Source organism: Netta rufina (genome assembly GCF_964035555.1).
Source record: "Netta rufina genome assembly, chromosome: 26".
NCBI classification, from domain to species: Eukaryota; Metazoa; Chordata; class Aves; order Anseriformes; family Anatidae; genus Netta; species Netta rufina.
The window spans coordinates 1,040,697-1,065,465 of record NC_140150.1 but is presented as its reverse complement, the minus strand read 5'-3'; the positions used below and the strand labels follow the sequence as shown (position 1 = coordinate 1,065,465).

The following is a 24,769-nucleotide window of genomic DNA, read 5'->3' as shown; positions in this document are numbered from 1 at the left end:
GTGGCCAGACACGTCCCCCGGGCAGCCCCGGGCTTTCTGCGGAGCAGGGAGGGTAAACAAAATGTGGCCTCCTTGTCTGCGTGCGTGCCAGGGGTGGCAAGTGGCCAGGCACTCGAGGGGCGATGCTGTCAGGACAGGGATGGGGGAAAGCCGCGAGTCAGAGGAGCTCCAGCGCCGTGGCCGTGGCCAGCAGGAGAGGGGTGCTGTGCTGCACAGGTACTCAGCACCTCGACACTGGCCCCAGTATTGGGTACCCCAAAAGTTTCTGGGCCCCTTGGTGCAGGCCATGCCTGCGGAGCCCCAGAGACGTCCATCTGCTCGTGTTGTGGATGAGGAGCTCTGGAGGTTCACTGAGCGCACCCAGGGGCGCAGCCCTCACGCCGTGCCCCACTGTGCAGCTCTTCCACCGGCTCCCGTCCCTCTTCTATAAAACACAGGCAATGTTTCATCTGCTTCTGGGAGCAGCTGTGCTCTGTTAGTTCTGTGTGCGTGCGTTGGCCGTTCCTGTAGGGCTTCAGCCCCTCTTTGAGCTGCTGGGTAGGGCACAAACACGGGTACGGCGCTGCCGTTTGGGCTGTGCCGGGTGCCTGTGCTTATCAGGCACAGCAGCAGGACCCCGTGGGTTTTGCTGCTCTGCCCTACTGCACCAAAGGAGCAAGGGAAGGGTTAAGCTCAGGATCCACCGAGATGGGGAAATAACCAAATAAGCAGAGTGAGCAGAGCCCGGGGGTACCGGGGCGCTCAGCAGCGAGCTCGGGGCTCCAGCTGCCTCCCGTCCGCGTGCTGCTCATTTTTCATCCTGAACACAGCTGCCGCCAGCGCCTCTTTCCTACCCCTGTTCCTGCCAGTTTTATGAGAAAAGAATAAAGAGGGGAAACAGATAACTGCAGAGGTTCATTTGCCAATTGTCAGGCAGCCGGTGCATCAGAAATAAAGTCATCGCTCTGCTCCCTCACCGCGCTGGGCTGCGCAGGCATCTTATCATTAGCGGCATCATTTATTCATGGCTCCCCGAGCCACCCTGCTTTTTGGAGGAAGGGACCCGCTGATGCTCCCATTTTTTCCAGGGTGGCTTTGGCCCTGCTGAGCTCTCTCTGGCTGCGGGTGGAGTGGGGGAAGCTGCCTTTCCTGCCGACCCCAGCCTCTGCCCATGGGAGAAGGCTTCCCGTGGCCAGCGGGCTGCGATCGATCGGCTCAGCAAGGGCAGGCGCAGGCAGCGGGGTCTGCCTGGTGCCGCGGGCTGCCCCTCTCCCTTTAGCTCGGTAATTAGGAGCTCTCGGAGAGAGGGAAGAGAGGTCACGCATGGAGTGGGCCTATTAACCCTGTCCCTTGCCAGGACCCCGTGGAGAAATGCCCTTCAAGCAGCTGCTCCCCTGCAGCTTCCAGCAGAGCAGCGCTCCCCGTCCACCTCCGCTGCCCTGGCGTGGGTTGGGGTTTGCCTCCTGGGGGATCTTTTCTTCTCCAGCCCTGCTGAAAAACAATGCCAGAGAGTAAATCTTGCTTGGGAGCACTGGGAGAATGGTCTCTTTCACGTGGTAGGGAGCCACTGCAGTGCTTCTCCTGGTGCATCCTCGCAGGTTTTTGGCATTCCCTGCTCAGAGGCCGGCTCTTGCTGGGCTCCCGTCTTCTGGCTGACCGTGGCATCCAGTTCCTCGTTTTGGGGGCTCTGAGGACCTTCTCCCTTGCTTCCAGCCTTGCTGCAAGCCGAGCACTACCGATTTTGCTGCAAACCACTTTATTTTGTGATTTCAGTCCAAGCCCGCTCGGCCCCACGGCTGCTCCCGGAGCTGTTCTGTCGGTAAACTCCGTGGCAGTCGGCAGGATCTCCCCGCAGCCCGCCGGGTCTGGTCCTGCACTGATGCCAGCGAGATTTATGGAAATGTATGCACAACTTCCTCAGGCTCTGATGGAGCAGAAATCGTTTCATGGCATTATTTGCCTAAAATGCCACTGTTCTGAGTGCTGAACCCGGACAGTGAGAAGCTGATGTCAAAGGAGCTGTTTACAGCAGGACCTGATATGGCTTCTGGGGACAAGTGACTTAGCAGGGCAGCTCTGGGAACATTTAATGCAGCAGTCCTGAAGTTTTTGTAGGCTCGGAGCCTGAATTGCCTCCGCCTGCCGTCAGAGCAGTGCCGCAGCCCCTGAGCTGCTCTTTGATTCTGCTTCTCCCGCGTAGCAAAACAGCAGCCCAAGGAAACGCAGGTAGAGATGAAAGCCAAACTCTTTGCCTAACTTTCTCTGGCTGTAAAGCGATGGCAGCTGTGTTTCAATACCAGGGGCCCTTGGTTGGTTTTCCTGCTTTCCCCGGGGAGCTTCCGAGCCCCGGGCAGCGGTGTTTGCTCTGCGGGGTGCGCAGGCGTGGTGCTGGCACCGAAAGTTGAAGGCAGGTCCCACAGAACAGGGATGTTGTGGGGAAGGTTTGATGGGTGAAAAACCACCGTGCTATGACCTGGGACCTACCGAAAGCCCTAATTGTGTGTCCAAGCAAGCCCTGGATGAGCGATGTTCTCCTGGCAGCCTGCCGGCGGCTCCGGGGCGCCCATCGCCCGTCCTGGGGCTCGCTGGCCAGGAGGCACCCCTGGCCTGGGGACAGGAATGTGAAGGGGCTGTTGTGTAAACTACTCCCTGTCTGAGCAGGCTTTGTTTTCAATGTAAATCTGCTGCAGGGAGTGATTTAACCTTCATTTATTCTTTTTTTTTTTTTTTTTTTTCTCCTTATTTCATTAAATAAGATTTATACAGGTAGAGGGCTGGAAAGGTCACCCGTCCCCTGGGCTGTGGGAAGAGCTCTGCGCCTTCCTCCGGCTTTCTGCTGCTGCCGTGCCCCTCGTTTCAGGGTGGGAAAGCACCACGGCTGGGGCTTGTTGCCTTTCTGGGAAGCTGATTTATATCTGCGTGGTACACACGGGCACAGCAGGATTTCCCAGCTGTGGTGGAGCACCCCGAGGGGCAGGACGGGGTCGTTCCCCTCCTCTGCTCCCCTGGGAGAGCCCCGGGGGAGGCAGCTGATGGCCAAAGCCCTAGGGTTTGGGCTCAGGTTCTGCACTTGGCATACTGCTGGCAATTTGCTCTGCACTCCTTCTGCAGGCGACTTTCGTACCTCTAAAATGAGATATTCTATATTTGTCTCATTTGCTGGTGAGTTATGAGGCTGAATGAGTTTTTTTTTGGCCAAGCTCAGGCTGTGACCCAGCTCTGAGCGCAGGGGCCCTGCTCACCCTGCTCCCTCCCATCCATGCGCTGAGCTCCGGCAGGCTCCGAAATTTGCAATCCAAGGCAGCAGGGCTGGAAACGAGGCTTTGCAGCTTTTCTGAGCAGCAGCCTGCTCTCCGGGGCTTTCCTGAACCCAGAAAGCAGATGGCCGGCCTCAGCTCCATAAGGGCTGGAGGCTGCGATGCGAGGACGAGGGACTCGTGTGGCCACCACCCTCAGCAGCGCTGCCTTTCACCATTGGCACGTAAATGCCACCGAGCACTCAGGAATCACCCATTTATGATCTCTTCATTAGAAGAGCCTGCTCATCAGGTCAATCTCACCTTCCCCACGTGGAAGGGGGGATGCTGAGCTGCTGTAAGCACCAGGAGCGCATCTCCGCGCAGGAAAGATGCTGCGAGCACCGGGCTTCGAGGGAATGGGAAGCGATTGCTTGGCTCCGGCACAGAAATAGGGGTGCTGAGGGCCTGGTCCTGGGCAGCAGGTGCCCTGGGGTATTTGTGCTGGAGATGCTGCCTGCTGGAGGCCTCCTCGAAGGGAGGGAGGGGGGGAAGCTCCCAGCCTGATGCGTTTTTTCCAGCCTCTCGGTGGTCTGCTCTCCTCTGGGGAAGGATAAGCCAACGTGAGTGTGGGGGAGGGCGGAGGAAATGTGCTCCGGCAGTAAATATGGCCTTGTTATTTATCAATGCGGAGTAATTGAAGTAATTTCATGTCGTTTTTAAATGCAGTGCCTAGGGATCTAATCTATCTGTCTAATATTAATGGGTAATATTTGGTTGCCTCATCCATTCATTACTGTTTTCATTAAGACTCTAATCCTATTTAGGAGTCTGTTTGTCATCTTAAACTCCTCTGTTTTATCTTAGCCTGCCACAATCCTTTTTAACAACTTAACTGAATTCATGAGTTCTAGGCTAGCAGCTTGGGGGAAGGGGCCTCTGCTGTCTGGCATGTGGCTTTTATAGGGAGAGAGGAAAAACAGACGGCTGAAGGCAATCGCAGGCGGCAGGCACGGAGCTCGCCTGTGATACACACCGCCGAGATCTCGGTCTTTCAGAACAGATCGAGATGGCTGCACCTCGGAGCACGGAGCTCCCTTCTCTGCCACACGCTGAGCTGACACCAGCTTTGAAGCCTGCAGCATCCCCAGACCTGCGCGGAGCTGCTCGGAGCGAGGCCGTCGCTTGGAAGCGCTCGGGGAGCTCCCAGCAAGGCTCCCTCAGCCCCTCCAGGGTTTTCCTGCTCCCAGTTGCTATCACAGCACAGGGATTTTAGTGTGTCTGCTCGAAAAACTTCCCTAAAAACCTTCCCATAGGTTGCTTGTCCTGAGTTATAAAGTGCAGGAGCTTCCCGTCGGTGTCTACCAGCACGGGATTCCTATGGGTTGGGCTGGGAGCAGGTCCCAGTGGATGGCCGCTGGTCCTGCTGTCCCTGCTGTCCCTCGTGCTGCAGATACTTGCAGCAGGCTCCAGTTTGGCTGTTCCCGTTTCAGCTCTAAGGGCACCACGGCCGTTTTCTGCTCGAATTTGCATGCAATAGAATCCGACGAGCAAAAACCTGGCATTTTTTCTGCCTAGAGCCCTGCGGAGCAGCGCACAGAAGAAATAATGAAATCTCCTGGCTCACCGGGAGATTTCTCTCCTCGAAGACAGCCAAGATGCCCCTGCCTGTGCTGAGCCACCGGCGTGCCTGCTGTGGCCAAAAGCAGCCTCTGCTCTTCGCTCCCACAGCCGTCACCTCTCCCTGGGCTCCTCCGGAGCAGGACCTGGGGTCGTGGTGCCGAGGTCCCCACGTCCCCATCGTCAGGGCACGTTGGGGACACTGCAGTGGGGCTGTGCTGTGCATGCCCCGAGCTGCGAGGTGTCCGAGGCTAATGAGGGTCCTGGGGAATCAAGCCGCTCGCTCTTAATGACTCTCTGGCTATCTTCTGTCTGAAACAGTAATTTAATAAGCGCAGCCCACTTGCAAGTGTTCGTCGAACAGCTCGTTACATTGGTTATAACTCCAGAATTATTCAGAATTCTATTTTTGTCACTTGCTTGCAAAATAGAGAGGGAAAGGAGTGCATGTTGTATAATTATTCACCTTAATTAATTTTCTAAGCTTCTGTTAAAACTTTTAAATGGCTGCAGGGAGTGTGCTGCGAGTTACGTGGCAGCAAGGCAAAGCGCTGAGCATGGGGGCCGTGAACTGATGCGAGATAAAAGTTTACAGTGTTGGATTGATCCCCACCTGAGCCCAGAAATTTTGGAAAGCGTTCTCCTTTTATCCTTATTAATTAGTTCCCGGGAGGCTCGGGCTAATCAGGGCTGCACAAAGAAAAGTTCCTGTTGGCAGGGTGGTCTTGCTGTGCAACTTGCCATTTGTCAGAAGCCGGTGCCAACGCTCCAAGAAAGCCACTTCTGAGGACAGCAGCGCCCTGGGTCCAAGCGGGGCGCCCTGGGGAGAGGCGATGTGCTCCCGGCCGGCTGGGTGCCAGCAGGTCGGTCCTGCAGACCACGAGACTGGGGGGCTTTGGTTGCTTGAGCACCCCTGGGGCTCTGCTGCCCACACGGCGCAGATGGAAGGAGCCCTGCAGCACTTCCAGGACCCCCCTTGAATTTCTTCGCAGTCAAGAACACAAATGCAAAGCCCTCGAGGAATGGTGGTTGTCCAGGGGAGAAGCCATGTGGGTGTATTACAGAGTAGCCTGGTTTTCTCTGTGGAGACCCCCAGCTTCAGCACCCCAACCAGTTTATATGGTGCCGTGCTTCCCCTGGGAGAGGGGATGTGATCTCTGCCTGGCACGTTGTTATCCCGACAAATCTTGCTCAGACGTTTCGTGCTGATGCAATGACGGGGTTGTGGTGAACCACAGGAAAGTGTCTGCAGGACACGGGGCTGCTGCAAGCCTGAGTCCTGCTGGCTGGGGTAGATGGAGGAACCTCTGGAACCAGGATGATTTTTCAGCTTCATTAAGCCCTACTCTGAGACATTTGCTGTCTTTCCACTCTCTCTTGCTTCCCGAAGGAGGCAGCCCATCCTTTTCATCACCTCCCTCAGGAGTCTAGCGCAGAACGCGGGGGCCGCAATAAGGCAGCAGGAGCCAGGTATGCAGGGAGCAGGTCTGATGCTCCCTCGGACAGCCATCTGATCGGCTGTTCCCCGACACAGCTTGTCCTCGTAAGATGCTAATGAGGTTCTTAGAGCAGTAGAGCCGAGCTCATTGAAAAGGTTGCTCGGATCAGAGTTTAAGGAACTTTTCCCCGCGTGCTTCTGCGGCGCTGTAATTAAATAATCCCTTTGTAGCCATGGAAACGTTGTCTCGGTGTCCTCTCCCACTCGCTGCTCCTCTGCCAAAAGTTACAGGCGTTGATTTGCTTCTGACAGCCCCACGGTGCCTCTGGGGACCCTCAATGCGGAGCGGTGTGGGAGAGGGCTCCCCGCAGCCCCCAGCTCGTGCTGGGCACCCTTGGGTGAGCTCTGCCCGCCCCAGGGGGCTCAGTAACGGGGCAGTGGTGCTGCGGGGATGCTCCTTGGTGCTCTTTAATTTACACCTTTCCCTTTGCTTTCCTCCTGTCCAGCTGTTGCCCAATGCTCTGCTCACTGCAGGCATCAGCCTGGAGCAGGTCTGAGCTCTGCTCGGGTCCAGAGCCCGGCATCTCCGGTCGGGGTCTGCAGCACCTCGGCTTCTCCAGCAGAGCAGCAAGTGCTTCCCAGCCCCTCACGGTGGCTTTTCCTGGTGGAAACCTAAGGACTTGGGATTCAGTCAGTGCTGTTTGAGAAGGCAGGGAAAAAAAACAATAGGAAGAAGAGTTTGACAAGCTGCTTACGAGCTTCTGAGGAAGTTTCACGTTGTTTTCGCCAGCTCCGTCAGCCTGAGTCCATCACAACTGGACCTGATGAGTCCTTGCTCCTTCCCACACTTCTTCGTGTCTCCTGCAGCCGCACAAAGTGGTGGTTTTTCTTCTCATGAATGAAGAGGAAAAAAAATATCTCAGTGGAAAGTTCACCAAGTTTGGGCTCCTGCTCGCTGAGTGATGGATAGCTTTAATTACACTGAGCTGGTTGGCATCTCCACTTCGCTCCCCAAAGTCATTAAAAATACATTTTCTGTGTGAGCTGCAGCAGCCCGTGGCTCTTGGGGCAGGGTGATGGGATGGGATGGGACCTGTCCCGGTCTGCAGGGCAGAGGCCCGTGCTGGAGCAGGCGTAAGCTGTGGAAACTTGGCTTTGTTTGGTTCTGGCTGTATTTATGTGTATTTATGCATTTGGAGCTGGATTCTTGCACTTATTGTACTTTTTTTTTCTGGGGTCTGGCAGAGTTTGAGTTCATGTGTTTTGGAGAGCCTGGATTGATTTCCTTTGTTTTGTTTTGGTTTTGGCTGATGTGGTCAGGCAGTCAAGGAAAGCAGTAACGAGACTTTACATTTAATTATTGGGAAGTAGGATGGTAAACGGGGAACCGAGAAACTCAACAGCAGAGCTGGGGCACAGGCAGGAGGAAGAGACACAGCAGCAGGGCTGGTGGTCCACCTCGCAGCAAGGAGGTGCAGGTGGTGATGTTGCATTGAGGAAAATCACTGCCTGCGTCTGCTTGGCCTCAGGACATCTCGGCTCCTGTTTTGGAGAGCAGGAACAGAAGTCTAAGGGCATCCAAACTCGGTATTCACTTTGGAAAGCTGGAGGCTGAGGTCTGCTGGTGCTCTGGGCTGAGGGCAGGGCCGCGTGCCCTGGGGATAAGCTCGTAGGTTCAGGCAGCAAAGTTTCCTGGAGCCTGGGGTGGGAAATGCGCTCCCGGAGCAGCAATAAACTTTCTGGGTGTTTGCTGTGAGTGCCAGGAACATTTCCCTGGCCCATCTTCTCTACTGTAAATAGAGAGAGGTATTTGCATTTAAAAACTAAATAGTGCAAACCAAAGCCCTCTCCAAATAAACCATCCTGCTCCACGCAGCCTCGCCCCTGGGGACGGGCGAGGATGAGAGCAAACAGACGGGGCCGTGCCAGGCGCCGGCACCGGAGCAGGGCCAGGGCTGGCAGGACACGACAGGGACCCTGTGGGGACCAGGATTTGGGGCTCCTGCCCGTCGGCGGCAGAAGGGGACGGAGCACTCAGATCTGCCCCAGCAGTGCCGTGAGCGAGCAGACCACGAAATCAAACCCCGTCTGCAGGCAGGCGCTAGGGAGCACAGCAGCACCCTGCCCTGCTGACGTTTCCAGCTGCCTCTTGGGTTTTGCCCTGCTGAATGCCCAGCAGTGAGATTTCAGCATCCTCTGGAACCCGTTTCTCCGACCTCAGTGCCTCGGAGGTGGTTTTTTAATCAGCGCTGACCCGTGTTGGTCTCCTCCTGCCCGCAGACACAGGTCTGTGGCACCGTGTCCCACATCTCCTGCTCTCTCCTCGGTGCAGCGGTTCACGCACAGAAACACTTTGGTCTCCTAACGATAATTAGGCCGGCAGAGAACAGCTTAAAAGTACTTAAAGCCAAGAGAGCGTTTCCAGCCTGCCGTCAGGCTGGGGAAGGGAGTCTGAGCCCTGCTTCTGTACCAGCTGTGAAGGAAACGGCTTTCGGTTTTGTGTCTGTGGTAGGCATGGGACATGCAGCTATAGCCTCCTAATGGATGTGGTTTGTTTTTCCATTGAAATGAAACGTTCTTGAGAGCGTTGGAGCCTTTCAGGTGGTTGGATGGGTGATGGCAAGGATGGTTGGATGTGTTGGTTCTGCTAGAACTGGGCAAATGCTGCAGCTCCCCAACCTTTTTCATGCATGCAAATATTTAAACGATTTCTGCCCGCAATCTTTTTGAGCTTCTTTGGTTGACCACTTAATTGGGCATTGTGGGTTTCCTGGCATTAATTCTCAGGGTGAATTTTGAAGTTGTAGGCCTAAGCACTTGAGCAGATGATAAATTCCCTCCAAGAGCCCCGGGCCTCTCTCCAGGTGGGGTCAGGAGCCCGGCCAAGCATCCAGCAGGGGCTGTGGGTGCTGTGCGGGGGCTGTGGGTGCTGGGCAGGCTCTGCTGCACTCACCAGAGATTGAATGTGCCGACGAGGTGAAGGGGTGAAATTGCCTGCCCTGAGTTATGCAGGCATTAAAAAGAAAGGATCAAATGGTCCCGTTTGGGCTGGAAATCTGCGACTCGAGGAATCGCTCAAAATTCCTGTGTAATTTTTTAAAGAATTCTCACGTACAGAAGCCACAGCTTCTGAGCAGAAAAAGAACCCAAAACGCATAACATAAAACGATCTGCAACAAACTGCTCTTCGTATAATTCAAATCCTCCGTTATTTATAGAGCGCCGCGAGAGCACGCAGCTCCTCACAAACACCAAAGCAGCCCTGAGCTGCATACAGATGGCAGGGACGGATCCTGCCGAGCCTCACCCCGTGGGCAGGAGGAGAGGATCAGCAGCACCCAACGGGCTGGGGAGCGGCCAGAGGAGCCCTGCGAGGGGCTGGATGTATTTTAGGCAAAACCTTTTGACCTTCCTTGGGGTATCCTGCGGCCGCTGGTGGCTCCCACGGGGCTGCTCGGAGCTGTGCTGGGTGCCGCGGGCAGGTTGGGTGCCGGGCACCCTGGGGGAGCCGCTGCTGCTGGGGGTGAGCTGCCCCCGCACCAGCACGGTGCCCGTGAGGGGCTTTGTGTGCCCAGATGGAAGAAACCTCGCCAAGTGTCTGCTCGTGCTATAAACTCAGCGTGCCTTTCACAGGCACCTGCTGGGTGCGCAGGGGTGAAGCCCCCTCCCGAGGGTGTCTCGTGGACACCGGCTTAATCGATCGCTGTGATGTTGACGGTGGTGTTGAGTGATGTGAATTGCACGTGCAGGATGAGACACGGTCAGAAATAGCTCGAACGCCTGGGGAGGCGCAGGGGAGGGATAAAACGGAGCTGCCCATCCTCGCAGGAGGTCAGAGCCCCCCCAGAGGGGGACGCAGCCACGGCTCTGCCCCGGCAGCACAGGGAGAGCTTCCTTCTGGCCTGACACCTTCGTGTCGCTCCTTCACCCCACGTTTCTCCCTTTCTGAAGCTCTTTGTGCAGCCAGCCGGGGCTAAATGCGTGCACATCCCACCCGGCTCTGCCTCTCGCCCACCCGCCGCTCGCTTACCCCGCACGCATCCCACGGGCTCCGGCTCCGCTAAAAACCCTAAACACCCACCCAAGCTCCGTTTCAGGCAAAGCTGTTAAGGAGGGCTCGGGAAATGAGAAGAATAGCGGCCCCGTCGGTGTCATGTTGAGAGAGGAGCTGGGTTCTCACCGCCTCAACAGCACTTGGCGTGAAAGTGGCCTTTGTCTGGCACACACTGCTCCTTTCACCCCGCGCCCCAGCTGGTGATGGACGGGGCGGCTGCGGGCGGGTGGCAGGGCTGGGACCCCCCCAGGACCCCCCTGGGACCCCTCTGAGACCCTGGGAGAGGTGAGCACCCGTGGGAGCACGCGGTGTGCTCGGACCTGCCGGAGCAGGCAGGCTCTCTGCCTTCTCTTTAAAGCAGAACAAGCTGCTGCTTCTGCTCGCTTCCATCCCTAACCCCAGGAAATCCTTTTTCCTTGAATTTTGCCTTTCCGTTTCCCTTCATTTTTTTGTGAAGGCATTATGCGTGCACCAGTTTAAGGGATCCGAAAGCAGGAGCACCAGACTGGTTTTGCCATTGGGTTTTATTTCTGAATTATATAGGGTCTTCTTAATCCGTGATCCATAAACCATGGCCCCACAGCCTTCTGCACGAGCACTAAACGTTAACTTGGGCTCCTGGTTCTGCCTGCCCCGCCGTGCCAACAGACTCACTGAGGCTGTGCTTCTCCCTTGCAGGTGTCCCGGGTGCCCGTGGAGTCCTGCGAGCAGTACACGACCTGCGGGGAGTGCCTGAGCTCGGGAGACCCCCACTGCGGCTGGTGCACGCTCCACCACATGTAAGTCCGGCCTCGGCCCCCGCATCCACGCCAGCGGCAGCGATGGGAAAAGCAGCTTTCACAACCCCCAAGAGCCTCCCCCACTTGCAAAAAACAAATTACATTGAAGTCCCTCGAATCCATTCTTCCCTTCCCTGGGTGTTCCCTGCATTGCAGTGTGAGTGCTGCTGAAAAGCCCTGAGCTCCCGTGAAGAGGTAAAGGAAGAGAAATCTGTTATCTGGGAGAGGTGGATTGCGCACAGCACACAGGGAGGGGCCGTGGGATGCCACAGAAAAGCAGAATTAAAGCCTGGGGGAGCAGAGCCCTCGCGTTTTGCACGCTCCTCCCGGCTGCTTGAGCCTCCAGTCCCTCCTGATTAATGGGGAACGTTGAGAGGCAACAGGAGGTTTGCTGAGATGAGCAGGGCTTCGCTTTCGGTGAGGTCACAGCGCCGGAACAGAGCGGAGCACTGAGCCCTATTAAGCATAGCTGGAAGAGATGTTGAAATTCAGCATGGCGAGGTCAGGGAGCATCTCCTGCAGCCGTCCCCGTTGGGGCAGAGCCGGCCGGGGGCAGCGGGGCTCGGGGGGTGGCAGCGCTCCTGCATGGCCCCAGGCAGCACGGGCTGAGGGCTGGTGCTTTCAGGGGAGCTGCAGGAAACGCGCTCTGCATTCAGGAGGTGTCCCTGTTCTTTCTGTCCCCTGCCACAAGAAGGATCGCTTCCTACAGCGGAAGGGGACCACCAGGCAAACGCCGATGCGGGGAGGAGGGGCGAGCCCGGAGGATGCTGGAGGAGAGGAATAGAAATCCCTCCGGCCCCGTGCCAGCCTGCAGAGCAGCCCCCTGAGCTGCATGGAAATCGGGGCGGAGGCAGAGCTCGGGGACCCGCACAATAACACTTGGCCACATGCCTGAGCAGCAGGTGTTGGAGGGGGAGAGAGGGAAAAGGCAGGCTGTTGTGCAAAATCCGGCCTGGATTAGGGACCTGCGTGCTTTGGGGTGCAAACCTGGCTCCCGGCACCCAGCAGGGCCTGCCTGGTTTGCAGGGTTGGTGCCGCACCCAGGGAGATGCAGGAGAACCTGGTGCTGAGCATCCTGCCCATGGCCTGGCTCTCTCTGGGCTTGGGGCACGCACGGAGCAGCCCCTGGTGCCCCTGCCAGGATCACAACGCTGTGGGGTGCAGTGTCTGGGCATCTTCGTTTTTATTTTTCCTCTCAGAGGAGCCTGTCCAGCCCCATAGCAAAGCCCCAGATGTGCTGTCGTGGTGGGAAGCCCTCACTGTCACATCAGCTTTGGAACAGGGGGGGGTTCTCAGGTTTTTCAGACATCTCAGTGCCAGGGCAAGGCAGTCTGAACATATCAGTGGTGTGGCTGTGCCAGGCACTTTACCTGGGAAGCAGGTAAAGGTTGTTATCTTAATTTTGCAGAGTTTCTCCCCAATGTCAAGAGGAGAGAAAAGTGCTGTTTCCTCTGCCCTCGGCATTTAGGCATTGACGTCTTCCAGCAGGACTTTGTTCCCCGATGGTATTTCTCAACCCTCCCTTCGAGTGTCTGCACTTTCCCAGCCTGCTTAGAGCAATGCTCATTGTTTAGCCTTTGTCTTTAGCTGTAAATAATTGGGTTTATCTTGCTCTTCCTGAAGCCTCCGTCAAATTTGTTGGAAGGCCCCAAGCGCTGGCGTGTTCGTGTTTAACTTGTCAGCTCTCCTCTAGTTCTTGCATTTCCCCCTTCCAGCTGGAGCAGCTGCTCCTTGGCCGATCAGGAAGGCTGTGGGTCAGGGTGGGATGCTCACGATGTTTTTTCTGAGGGCTGGTGGGAGGGTGAGAGGCAAAAAGGGCAGAGGTTGGGTCCTTGAATCAGCAGGAGAGGGGACGGCCTCGTGAGCAACGTGGCCATCAACAGCACTGATAAAAACTAGCACTGAGGCTCGATCAGGGGCTGAAATCCCGTTGTTTCTCCTCATTGCGTGTTATGGGATTTGCCTCCCTGGGGTTTGGGGTCTGTGCCCTGCGAGACCCCCAGCAGCTGCTTCTGAATTGTAAATCCTGATGCTCTGGGTGTGTGAACAAGCGTGAGATACACGCGGGGAGCAGCGCCCTGTTCCAGGCAGCACCGGGTGCAGTGTTGCTGCCAGCCGGAGAGGTTTTACACAGCCAGTAACGAGGGGAAAGCAAAGGGATCCGAGCTGTCCTGGAATGAAAATCTCATCACCTGGGACTGCACAAACCTTTCCCCGTACGATCATCACGCCTTCTTGTCTCTGAGCAGCCCGAGTCAGGGATTCAGGCTGTGCTGTGCGGTGGGATGCTCGCACGGGCACGCCTGGAATTTAGGAGCAGTGATGCTCATGGACGAGCTGCCTGTGAGGATTAAACCAGTGAGCACAAGCAGGAATCGGCCACGGTTGTGGTGCTGGCTGCCCGGGCAGCTCTGGTGCTGTGTAGGTGCTAGGGATCGCTTGCTCTTCCTCCTGCTGGAACCGCGCTCCTCGGGAGCCAGCAGAGGCCTCGAGGAGGTTGTTAAAGAGTCTCTTCAGCCCAGTGGGATTCGAAACCTGCAAGGCTCTTCCATATGCTGCTCTCTGCGAGTCTGTTATTGTCTACAGCCCTATTTATCTCTGTTAGGGCTGTTGCCATAAATAGTATGATAAAAAAGAGCCATTCCGGCGAGTCAATGAGATAAAGGCTCCAGTCAAGAGCTCGCTTTAAAGCTATCTTACAGATTCACTTAAACCTCAATAAGTCTTCCGTTGGCAGCGTTCATATTTAGCTCCATTACGCTCCAAAAAATAAAGAGGGGTGAGAGGAAGAGAAGAACAGCAGCAGTGTTTGCTGGCTATCACGCTGGGGTTTGTAAGGGAAGGCTTAAACTTCACTGTTCTTAACCAAAAGCCAACAGCCCTACGGGGGAACAACAGCCCTGATTTTGGGTGCTGCAAGCCCTGATTTTGCGAGGCGCCTGCCAGCTGCTCGCAGAGGATGTTTCTGCTAACGCCTGCGTGTCTTTGAGACTGCCCAGGCCTCTGCGAAGGGGCGCAGGGAGAGAAGCAATCTGACAGCAGCACCTCGTTAAGTAGCAGCACCTCGTTAAGTAGCGAGTGCACTTGGAGAGCTGTCACGGAGCTGGCCGGTGGCACGTGGGTCTGGTGACAGCATCTGGATCCTCCGACCTTTGCGCCGTGATTTTAGCCGGGGTCCAGGATCATCGCTGAGCGAGAAGTGATAAAGTTTGCTGATGGTTTATTAACACCATTAACATCAAAAGGCCAATATGTCACCTGCTGCCGGGGAGCAGGTTTTGAAGAACAAGGTTTTCCCTAAATTACATGAAATAGAAAATCCCTGAGGGATCCCAGTGCGGTGCTGCATTGTCTGATATCCGTCTCGAAACATTAATAATTCTTCCCTGGCTTCCTGGTGGGCACTCATCTTCCCACTGTAATTAACTTGGGCGCACATTTCCCCTTCAGCACTTATAGCTGCAGCCCGAGCCCTGGCCGTGCTGCCATTCCCTTCATTCAGTGACTGCTTCTGCCCGGCTTCACCTTGTTCTCATACTGAACTTGTTTTTCACATTTTACCCGATTCTGCCTCAAAATTTCAGTTCACTCTGAGGACACCTGCCATACAAAAATAGGGATAACGAGCTGCCAGGAGCAGTCCTGGTCCCTTTGGCATGCCCAGAGGGTTTTGTTCCTGGGGGGCTCTGTGTGTGCTGACGTGTGCCCGTGTGTGCCAGGTGCTCCCCGCGGGACAGCTGCGAGCGAGCCGCCGAGCCGTACCGCTTTGCCGACAGCATCGGGCAGTGCATGAGCATCACCGTGCAGCCCAGCAGCATCTCCGTGTCCCAGCACAGCCTCCCGGTAGGTCACAGGCAGGGGAAGGAGCCCTCGGGTCTCGGGTTCGCAGCCGACGCTCCGTTCTCCGGTCTTTCTCCCTTCCCAAAAGCACAAGTGTGTTCCCATGAAGTCAGGCTTGCAGGGCGCTGGTGAGGAGGGGCGAGGGGGTAGGGATCACAGAGACAAATTCCCTTTCCCCTCGGGCCCCAGCTCGCGTTTCTCTCGGTCCGGTTTCATTAACCGTTGAAAGGCAAGGCTTTGTTTCCCAAGCAGCCCATCTGTGAGCTGTGCCGAGCCCTGGCTCTCCCAAGCATCCCAGCTGTTTCCCCGCGAGCCCCCCGAGCACCCGCGCACCAGGACCCGTGGACAGGCGCTGCGGCAGCTGCAGCCCCGTCCCGCGAGCCCCCGGGCCGCTGCGTGCCCACAGCTGGGCTCGGTGCTGGCGGCCCCCGAGGTTTCTGCTGCTGCTGCACGTGCTGGGGGCTGTCCCCATTTCTGTTGGTGCTGCTGCAGCCCTCGAGGGCACGGCGCTGGTTCTGCAAAGCAAGTGGGGGACAAAAAGCTGCCATCGCCACCTCCCTCCCAAACTGCAGCATCCAAAAGCTCCGCAAGGTGTTTGTGCACCGCTGAACCTTCGTTTGTCTTCCCCCAGCGAAAGGCAGTTGGCTGCTTTGTGTGTGGATGGGTGATTGAAGGGCGGCAGCATGCAGTGGGAAAGCAGCGGGTACCGAGGGCACGAAGGGCGCTGGGGCAGCTCTCCTGCTGAGCACTTGCTGGCTCTTTTATCCCCTGTTTTATTCCCCTTCTCCTCTCCCCCCGGCTGCAGCTCAGCCTGCTGGTGAGCGATGCTCCGGACCTGGCCGCCGGGGTCACCTGCCTCTTCGGGAACCTGACGGAGGTGGAGGGGCAGGTTTCGGGCAGCCGCGTGGTGTGCGTGTCGCCAGCAGCCAAGGACGTTCCTGCCATACCCGTGGATCAAGGTGAGTGTCTGCGTCGTGGTGTGAGCGCCTGTGCCACCAGAAAGCGTGGCTGGGAGCATCTGCTGGGTAGAGCTGGCCCTTTGGGGATGCTGATGGAGAAACTCGGCCCTCTGTGGAAGACGCTGGCCCCAGGGACCTGCATGTGCTCGTCCTTAAGAGACGGGCAGGCAGCAGTCTGTGCGTTCCCTGTCCTTTTTCGGTCCCCGTCTTTGGGCTGTTTCTTCACTAATGTCACCGCTGCCTTATTTTCTCTTCCCATAAACAAAATGCTACTTGCTTAAAACTCATTTTCTCCTTGGCATCCTTCCAGGTGTCGGCGGTGCATCCCTGCTGATATCTCTGTGTTTCTAAGACATTGTAGGGAGCCTCGGAACTGGTGAACGCTGGGGCCAGGAGCCGCAGCGGTAGCAGGGCTGTTGCAGACTTACCCTGGCAGCTCTGGAAGAGCAATCTGCTCTTAATTAACCCAGGAAGGAGGCTCCTAAAAAGAGCCGCTAATGGCCTCACTTCCACAATTAGCTCCTATTCTAGTCTTGGGCCAGACTGAATTAGTGTGTGTTTGTCCTGGAGACAGAAATCCTGTAGGGAAGGGGACACGATCCCGATCCCCAGCTCATTTCAGCTGTGACATGGGGCAACCCAGGGGGTTTTGCCACCGGGTCTGATCAGGCCTGGAGGGGCCTGGAGACGGGCAGCCCCTGGGTCCCGGGGTGCTCGGGGGGGAAGCTCAGCAGCGGGGTGCTGGGGGTGCAGCCTGCCCGCGCCTCCTGCCCCGCACCGAGGGCTCGGCACCCTGGCCAGCCGGGGAGCCCCCTGGCACCCAGCGCTGCTCCCCCCGTTACAGCCGGGGTGCTGACTGCCTCTGTTCTGCCCCGCAGACTGGTTCGGCGTGGTGCTGCAGCTGAAGTCGCGGGAGACGGGCCGCACGTTCGTCAGCACCGAGTTCAAGTTCTACAACTGCAGCGCCCACCAGCTGTGAGTGCGCTCCCCCCCCTGCCAGCCTCCTGGGGACTGCTCCTGGTTGAAGCCCCAGAGCCTCTTCTGGGACATTTTGGGGGGAAGCTCCCTGCGGGAGGGGGTCTTTGGGCTGTTCTCTGAGTGTGGGTGCTCTGTGCAAGGCGAGCCCACGGCTCCCTGCCCTCGGTGCGCTCCTCTGAGCGGCCGCAGCTCTCCCTGCCTGGCGAGGCGCAAGCAGAACAAGCCTGACAAAACCTTAACCTGCTGGTGCCCCCAAGCTGCTCCATCCTGCAACTGTGAACGCGGATGCATCTCGGTGGGAGAAGGCAGAAAAGGGACGGGGAGGTGGGCAGCACGCAGTCCCAGCACAGCGGCAGGGTTGGGGCTGGGGTCCGGGAGCAGGAGCCCCCTGCCTCGTGTGCTCGCCCCAGCAGGCAGCACGCAGCTGGCAGGCCGTGCAGTTGTGTTTGAGCATCTGAAGCGTTTGCAGACTTCTCTCTGGAAACAAAGCAAGTCCCAGAGCACCCAAATGAAACACAAACAGGACCTGGCACAAGCTGGGTAGCGAGCGGCTGTCCCTGCAGGGCTGGGTGACGTCTCCCGCTGCAGGGGTCAGCTCTCAGCTCCGGTTTTGGAGCAGGATTTGCTGCCCAAGAAGCCTGGTAGGAGCTGAGAAGTGCCAGCACGGGGTCACTCACAGCCTTTCCATGCTGGATTTGAAGCCTCAAGCTATGAGGCCCTCCCTGCTGCACTTGGAAGAGGGCTGTGTGCTCTGACGAGCTTGGCTAGCCTGGAGTTTTTCTAGGCATCCATTCCATTTTTCTTTATTTTTTTTTTATTTTTTGAGCCACCACACACAGCAGAGGCACAAGGTTGAGAGGAGCCCTGATGATCCTTCAGTCCCTGTGTAGTGTCTCTCCAGAAGTCTGCACCCACCACCCTGTGGTCCCTGCCTCCTGCCGTGTTCCACGCAGCTCTGTCCATGCTCCCTTGTCCCTCAGCCAGGTTTCACAGCACCAGCCCCTGCCCCACCACGAGCACTTGTGGTCCTGTCCATGGTTCCCCTGGGTTCTCGTCTGCCTGGATTTGCTTGAGGGGTGACGTTGTGGTGACCCCTGTTTTCTCCTCAGAGTGGGTGTTTGGATCAGGAGAGGCAATGTGTCTTCCGTCCCGTCATTTGGCTCTGTCTGACCATGCCTCTCTCAAAGCTCATGTTTGGAGATAAAGTGCTAACACGGTTGTAAATTCTGTAGCACTTACATCATGCTGCACTCATTATCAGTGAGTTCAACGAGGGCATGAGGCAGCCTTGCAGGAATGAATCACAACATGCGAGAAGCAGAAAGGAATACGGGACTCAGCTAGCATCGGAGAGAGACCTATTGATCCCGAAAGTCCTCGCTGCAACAGGCAGAGCACTGGGAGAGCAAGCAGGGGAAGGGCTGTGGGGCTGCAGCAGCACAGGAGCATGTGAAGGGGTTGTGGTGCATGGAGCATGCACCCATGGGCATTTGCAGGGGGCTCGGAAGGGCAGGAGGGGTTTGTGGATGGGTGAGGAGATGCTGGTTTTGCAGACAGGTTCTGCTGACCGCCCTGTGCTGGATCCAGGCGTGGTGAGCCCACCGGAGATGGCTCAGCTCTCAGGGCATGAATTTGTGTGCCCAGGGAGCTGCAGGGGGGTCAGGAGCCTGGGTGGTGGCTTCTCTTTTCAGCTCATTTTAACAAGAGAAGGAGTAGACGCAGTGGGGACGCACACCCCCATTCTGAAGCAAAGGAGAGCCAGTGGTCCTTAAGACAGCAGAATCAGGAAAGACCAAAGGTGGTGACCTGGAAGTCCTGGGGAGCTCAGGAGCCTGCAGGGAGCTGGGGCAGAGCAGAGCTGAAAGCAGCAGCCAGAAAACCACACGGCAGAGAGGTGCACTCTGAGGCCAGCTGAAGTGTTACCACTGACTTTAAGCATTCCTGACTTGTAAAATAGCTGATCCAATTTTTGCCAGGCTTGCTTTGTTTTCTAGTTTTTACCAAAGCTAAAAAATCAAGCCGGGTGTCTGTGCAATGCTGTGTTTTATTGTACACAATGCAACGATGTGCAGTAAATCCAAGCTTGTATTTTATTACTGGATTAATTGTGTGGCTGTTTAAATACTCTCTTCTGAGTGTTTGTTTTCCCAGACCCAAGATTGTGCCGCTGTTTGTTACTTTTGTTGTACCAAACTCCATCCAAAGAGGCTGTTTTCCTGTGAGGGACCCTGAGCGGGGACTCTGGCTAGGCTGACCCGTTGCAATTGGCCTCCTGACCCAATAACCTCCCCTGTAACCTGTCCTTTCTCCCCACCAGGTGCCTGTCTTGTGTGAACAGCGCTTTCCGCTGCCACTGGTGCAAGTACCGCAACCTGTGCACCCACGACCCCACCACCTGCTCCTTCCAGGAGGGCCGGATCAACGTCTCTGAGGTACCAGACCACGGTTTCAGCACTTCCTAGCTCCTTATTCTTTGCTTTTCCTGTGGCACAATTAGCAGAAGCGATGTTTGTGTGAGGTTTTTCCACTTTCCATGGGTTGAGGAGTGTTCCTGGGCTGGCACCTGGACGTGCAGATGCAGCAGGAACATAGCAGGAAAGTGTTGGTCTAGCAAAGCGATGTGTCCCAACCTGAATGCCAAAGCTGAGCCCCCCTTTGATACGTGGGTATGCTCGGATTCAGTAAGAGCTGTAATTCATTCTGTAACTGCTGTAGCGCTTTCCTTCAGGGTCTCAGACTCCACGTTATATACAAAGCATGCAGGGATGTGCCCGACGGCAGCAACGAGTGGTGCAGAGCTCCTGGTGGGACTCCTCGTGCCTTCTGCACCAGGTTGTGTTGGCAGGTCTGAAATTTATGGGTGGAACCCGACTGTAAACTGGTTAAGAAGGGAATTACAGACGTGAATAGCCCCAGACCTTGGAAAGGAGAATTGGTTCAGGTCCCAGCACTGTGGACCAGGGGCCATCTCTCTTAGCAGTTCATAAAAGGTGTGGGGCTCCATTCCAAAAACGCTTTTAACGGTTGGAAGGAGGCAAAGCCCATTAACAGCTCTGCCAGATCTCTTCGGTATGACCTGAGGTGAAGGGATCCGTGAAGGAAAAGAGTTTGTTAGCACAAATTCCTGATCAAAGTTAACCAAAACCCCTTGATTTGGGGTTTTTGCACCTTGTCTTGCCCAGTCCCCAGGTCTTTCGTTGCCAGAAGGCGCAGAGACACAGGGTAAAGCACGTTAATGAGCTACACGTGTATAGGACGGGGGTCTGCAGGAGCAGAGGGGCAGGACAGACAGTGTAACTGGGAGCTGCCAGCCTCGTGCCACCTCCAGCAGGGACCAGAAGAGGCACGGACGTGGCACCTTGAAGAACTGCCTCATGCAGTGAGGGTACAAACGCCCAAGGAGAAGCATCCACCCTGGGGACAAACCAAAAGCTTCCCCAGTCCAGTTCAAAGCCAAGAAACTTCCTTTTAAGATAACAAGGGAAAGCAAAACCTTTGCTTTGGCTTCTCTCGAAGGGTGTGTGTTTTTTTTTCCTTCACACTCAAAGCTTTACTGTCTTCCCAGGCTTTACATTTGGAGTTCTTGTTTTTATAGGTCTCCAACCCCAGGATATTAAAAGTGTTTGACGAGTCTCTGGCAAAGTAGGGCAATTCCATCACCTCCATTCTGCTCCCAGGAACACGCAGGACTTACCTGAGATCACAGGGCAGCGAGAGGAGGAGATCCATTACCTCTGCTGGTTCCTGATGGGATCACAGAGCTCCAAAGGACTTTGTCATCCTTGTCCTTTAGAGTTTGTTTCTTAGTAGGGCCGTTACGTGTTAATGCAGCACCTTTCTGGTGCCTGTTTTTGATAACAGCTACCCATAATGATACAGATGCTCCGCTGCTCATCCTGACTTCTCTGCACCTCTGAGCACAGGCAAAGCCAGCCACTAAAAACTAATTTGTTTGCTTATTTGAGGTAAATGAATTGTCACTTGTGTACACAATGCACTCCTAATGCCTTTATTACAGCATTTCACTCCGCTTAACACAAGACATCAAACAAACGCCTCATAAAGAGTTTCCTCTCCTAAAATAATTCAGATCACAATGCCCTCATTGTGTCATGGCCTGATGTATTGGCAAAATGTTTGTGCTTATCAGCGTGGGTCCCTCTGCAGCAGCAGGTCTGTGTGTGGAGCCGCAGAGCCGGGCCCGGGCCTGAGGCTGTGCTGGAGCTGGGCCCCTGCTGGTCCTCCCCGGCCGGCCCATCCCCTCAGCTTGTTCTCCTGTAATACTTTCACGTGTGTTTGGATGTTCTCTTTTACTCCTGACCCATCAGAATTTGTGTCCCACTGGGATTCAGACATGTAACTGAATCCCTTTGATGCCCCTTGGGCTTGTCTGCCTTGGGAAGGGAAAAAACGCACAAAGCCCCAGCCCGTTTGCTGGGTGCTTTGGGAAGCAAGCCCTTCTTGATGAGCTGCACACTTCTTGCAGTCTTCTGGCTGTACCAACTGAGCTAGCTGCTGCTTTTCTGCCCCATGTTCCACACAAATACAAAGGAGAGGAGCTTTCTGTCTCTATCTGCCCTGTGCCCAGGGCAGAGCTCAGCAGCAGAGGTGGTGGCTGGTGCCTTGCCACGGGGGTAGAGGCTGGCCTGGGAAGCCATCAGTGAGCTCTAGCACCAGCAACCCTATTTTTTCAGCCTTTTTCAGGTGGCCTGAGGCTTCGTTTGTCCACAGAAGTTGTGTGCTTGGACTTTGCTATCCAAAGAGCAATGGGAAGGTGTAGCCCTGAAGGTAGCTTGCACCCACACAAGCAAAGCCTCTCCAAAATGGGGCCTCACGGGTGCGTAGTGCTGGTTGTCCCCTGATACAAAGCTTCAGCCCCCCCAGGTGAAGCACAGGGTCCTCAGAGACTCACACAGCCCCAGCTCAGGCCTGTAATGTCATTTTAATGGGTCCGGGGGGGTTGGGTGTGAGTGTGTGTGGCTTATGGCCGTACGACGTGTCCCTGTAAGTGTACAAAACACAGAGATGAAGAGGAATGTAGACACGAATCTATCCTTATACCCATCCCAGTGGAGAGCTAGAACCAAATAAATCCTATTAGTTTCCCAGAATGTGGGATCCCTTCCCTCTTTGATGTCCACTGCGTGTGGATAATGCCATTTCCACATGTGAGGTGCTGAATCAGGGGAATGGAGCGTTTCAGATTCTGGAAGTTAAGTGCAGAACCAGATTTCAGCTCTGTCCTGACTCCTTGGAGTTTGGGTTTAAATTATTGCTGCTTTTAGGGTGATATCTTTGCACCTGGCTATGCCCTTTGATGCTGAGTGCAGCCTGATGCACCTCGAAGGAAATAAAACAAATCAAACGTTCCTCGTATCTGTTCCTACAGTCCCCATTTTGAATGCCTGAATGGGATTTTTGGTGTGTAAGAGGCAACCAAGGACCACCTCTAAGTCCACCAAAGTCAGCAAATGGCTTGTCTGGGTCACATCTAGCTTCTGCAGGGATGTTGGTCCGAGACATTACCAATAGTAACAAGAAGTCCAGCTGCAGCAAGGTTAACTGCTCTGAAAAGATTGGGTTGAGCTTATTGGCAGCATTTTTTTTCTCAGTAGCTTTATGGAGTAGAAAACCCCAGTGTCTGCTGTTTGGAGGGAAACAGAGCCGTGCAGGAAGATGCTCCTTGGGGACATGGGAAGCTGTCCCCTCCGTGCCCCATCCATGCCCAGGGATCATCTCTGGTCCTCACCTCTGCTATACAGAGAGCTGCTAATGGGCAAGAAATTGGCTCTGCAGGCTTCTGTGCTCTGTTCTGCTGTAAATATTACAGGACGTCGTAGCTGACGGTCCAAGGCACAGGGTATGGAGCAAAGCATAGGACAAGCAGTCAGTTGTTGAGAATTTACTGGTGAGAAAAGTCCTGCTGCAGTTGACTTTCTTTGCACGTTTGGTTCCTGAGGAGCAAGGTCTGCTCTCCTTTCCACTAGCGTAAATGAAGAATAATGTGTTTGCCTGAGTGATGGGGTTCGTAATTCATGTCATTGGGAACACGATGCTGAGCCAAGGGTTTGCATTCACGTGCCAAGTTCGCTTATGTTTAGAGCTTTAAAATGTGAGTAGCTAGTTAACATTTGTAGAGGGTTTTTGGTTTTAGGTGAAAAATAGAAAAATGTTGTATTGTCTTCTGTTTGGTCTAAATCCCTTAGTCGAAAGAAATGCCTGCTATTTCTAGGCAGTTTTTTTTCCAAGTAAGAGCAAGGAGGTTTGACCTACTAAAAATGCTCTGTTAAACACAAATAATAACCATGGGTGCTCTGTTCTGCTCCAGGGACAGATGCTTATCTCTGGTGTTTAAGGTATTTATAGACCTTGGAATCTTTGAGACTAAAAAGTGTTGCAGAAGCATAAAATGTCTTTGTAAACTCTGCGCAGTGATGCTTCATACCCAGAATATTCCTTGAGAGTCTGTGCCACTCGTGCGTCAGTCTTGTCTTTCTCCGGCAGATCTTCTGATCTGTGTTTATTCTGGTTTACTGAAGTCAAGAAGGATAATGAGAGAATTCAGCGTGTGTTTGTTTAGCAAAAGGAGGTAATAATGGCCTTTCTGACTCACTGCAGGATTTACTTCTCATGAATTAAAAACAAAGTAAACTGATTACGGAGCAAATTGCATATTCTGCTGGCTGGAGTTCTCCCTTTTGCTCTGCGTTCTCTGGCTGCTCAGCTCGTCCTGGCATGAAGTGGGGAGTGCAGGATGGAGCACCCAGACTGGTGCTGAGCAAGTGAGGGGAAGGGGGGAGCCTTTCCAGAGCCTGCACGTGGTGTGGGAACCAGGTGCTGCTGCAGAGGCACCCACGGGTGGGCACCTCTCTATCCACTCGCACACATGCACGTGCCATGTAAAAGCCTGCGTGTGCGTGAATTTGTGCATACATCGCTGCTGCAGCAACTGGGGAGGGAAAAAAAATAAAGAACTGAAAGCTGAGCAATGAGCCTGGATTGGAAATGGCACAAATAGGGAAGAGAGGGCCCGCAGCAGTGCTTTCTGTAATGCGTGCGGTGTCGGAGCAAGCCCCGTGCCCCCCAGCCCCTGCAGGCTTGGTGGCTTCACTCACCCATCTGATAAATTCAGCAGCAACCGCCAGCAGCAGTGCGGCGCCCCACAAGTGCCTGTGCTTTCGCTAGGAGGGCATCTTCCTGCATCCCTCTCCATCCCAAAATGTATGTCCCTTATTAGTGTGATCACTGGAGCTGTCAGGCAGCGCGGAGGGGCTGCGCTCGCAGGCTGGCAGCCCTTCTCTGCACCACAACCCCGACGTGACATTTTTCTCCCACTGAAAGCACTGCTCGAAGAAGAAAAAAAAGAAAAAAGAAAAACTATTACATCCTCCTCGTCTCGATGGTAGGACAATTTTTGCTACCAGCATTTTCAGCATTACAGGGCAGATTTGGAAATGCAAGTCCTCTCCTGTTCTCTGTGGGCAGAAGCATTTCCTTAGCAGTCATCTCACGACTGACGGTGGCCAGGAAGGATAATGGTCCAGAACATATTCATTATTTTCAGGACTGTGCGCTGAGCTTCTCCCACTGGTGAGATGGCTGGAGACTGCTGGGTTTTAATCATCGTGTGCTGAAGGATCCCGGTGCTGCGGGGTGCCTCTCCTCCCAGCCCAGCTTGCTGAGGAGCTGGAACCGCTGTGCCCTGCAGCCATGTCCCCATGTGTGCTGCTCTGTGGCCAAGCCCTGCGTGCAGCCAGGTCTCGAGCAGAAGCTGGGATAGGTGTGCAGTGTGTGATAGGTGTGCAGCGTGTAACGAGTGTGCAAAGGGAACCCAACGCAGCTCACAGCTGGATGGAAAACACCAGGGATCTCAGCAGCTTGCTGGG

At 55.2% G+C, this 24,769-nt stretch overlaps 1 protein-coding gene across 1 annotated transcript in view; it reads left to right on the top strand.

Moving 5' to 3' along the window:
- Positions 1-24,769, top strand: part of PLXNA2 (plexin A2) — a gene marked incomplete at its 5' end in the record, with an annotated part of 123,661 nt that overhangs the window by 58,133 nt on the left and 40,759 nt on the right. Inside the window, 5 exons of the mRNA XM_084302059.1 lie at positions 11,006-11,106; positions 14,826-14,949; positions 15,752-15,905; positions 16,784-16,880; positions 19,201-19,315. Of these exons, the coding sequence (XP_084158185.1) occupies positions 11,006-11,106; positions 14,826-14,949; positions 15,752-15,905; positions 16,784-16,880; positions 19,201-19,315 (591 nt within the window). The remainder of the gene's footprint in view (positions 1-11,005; positions 11,107-14,825; positions 14,950-15,751; positions 15,906-16,783; positions 16,881-19,200; positions 19,316-24,769) is intronic.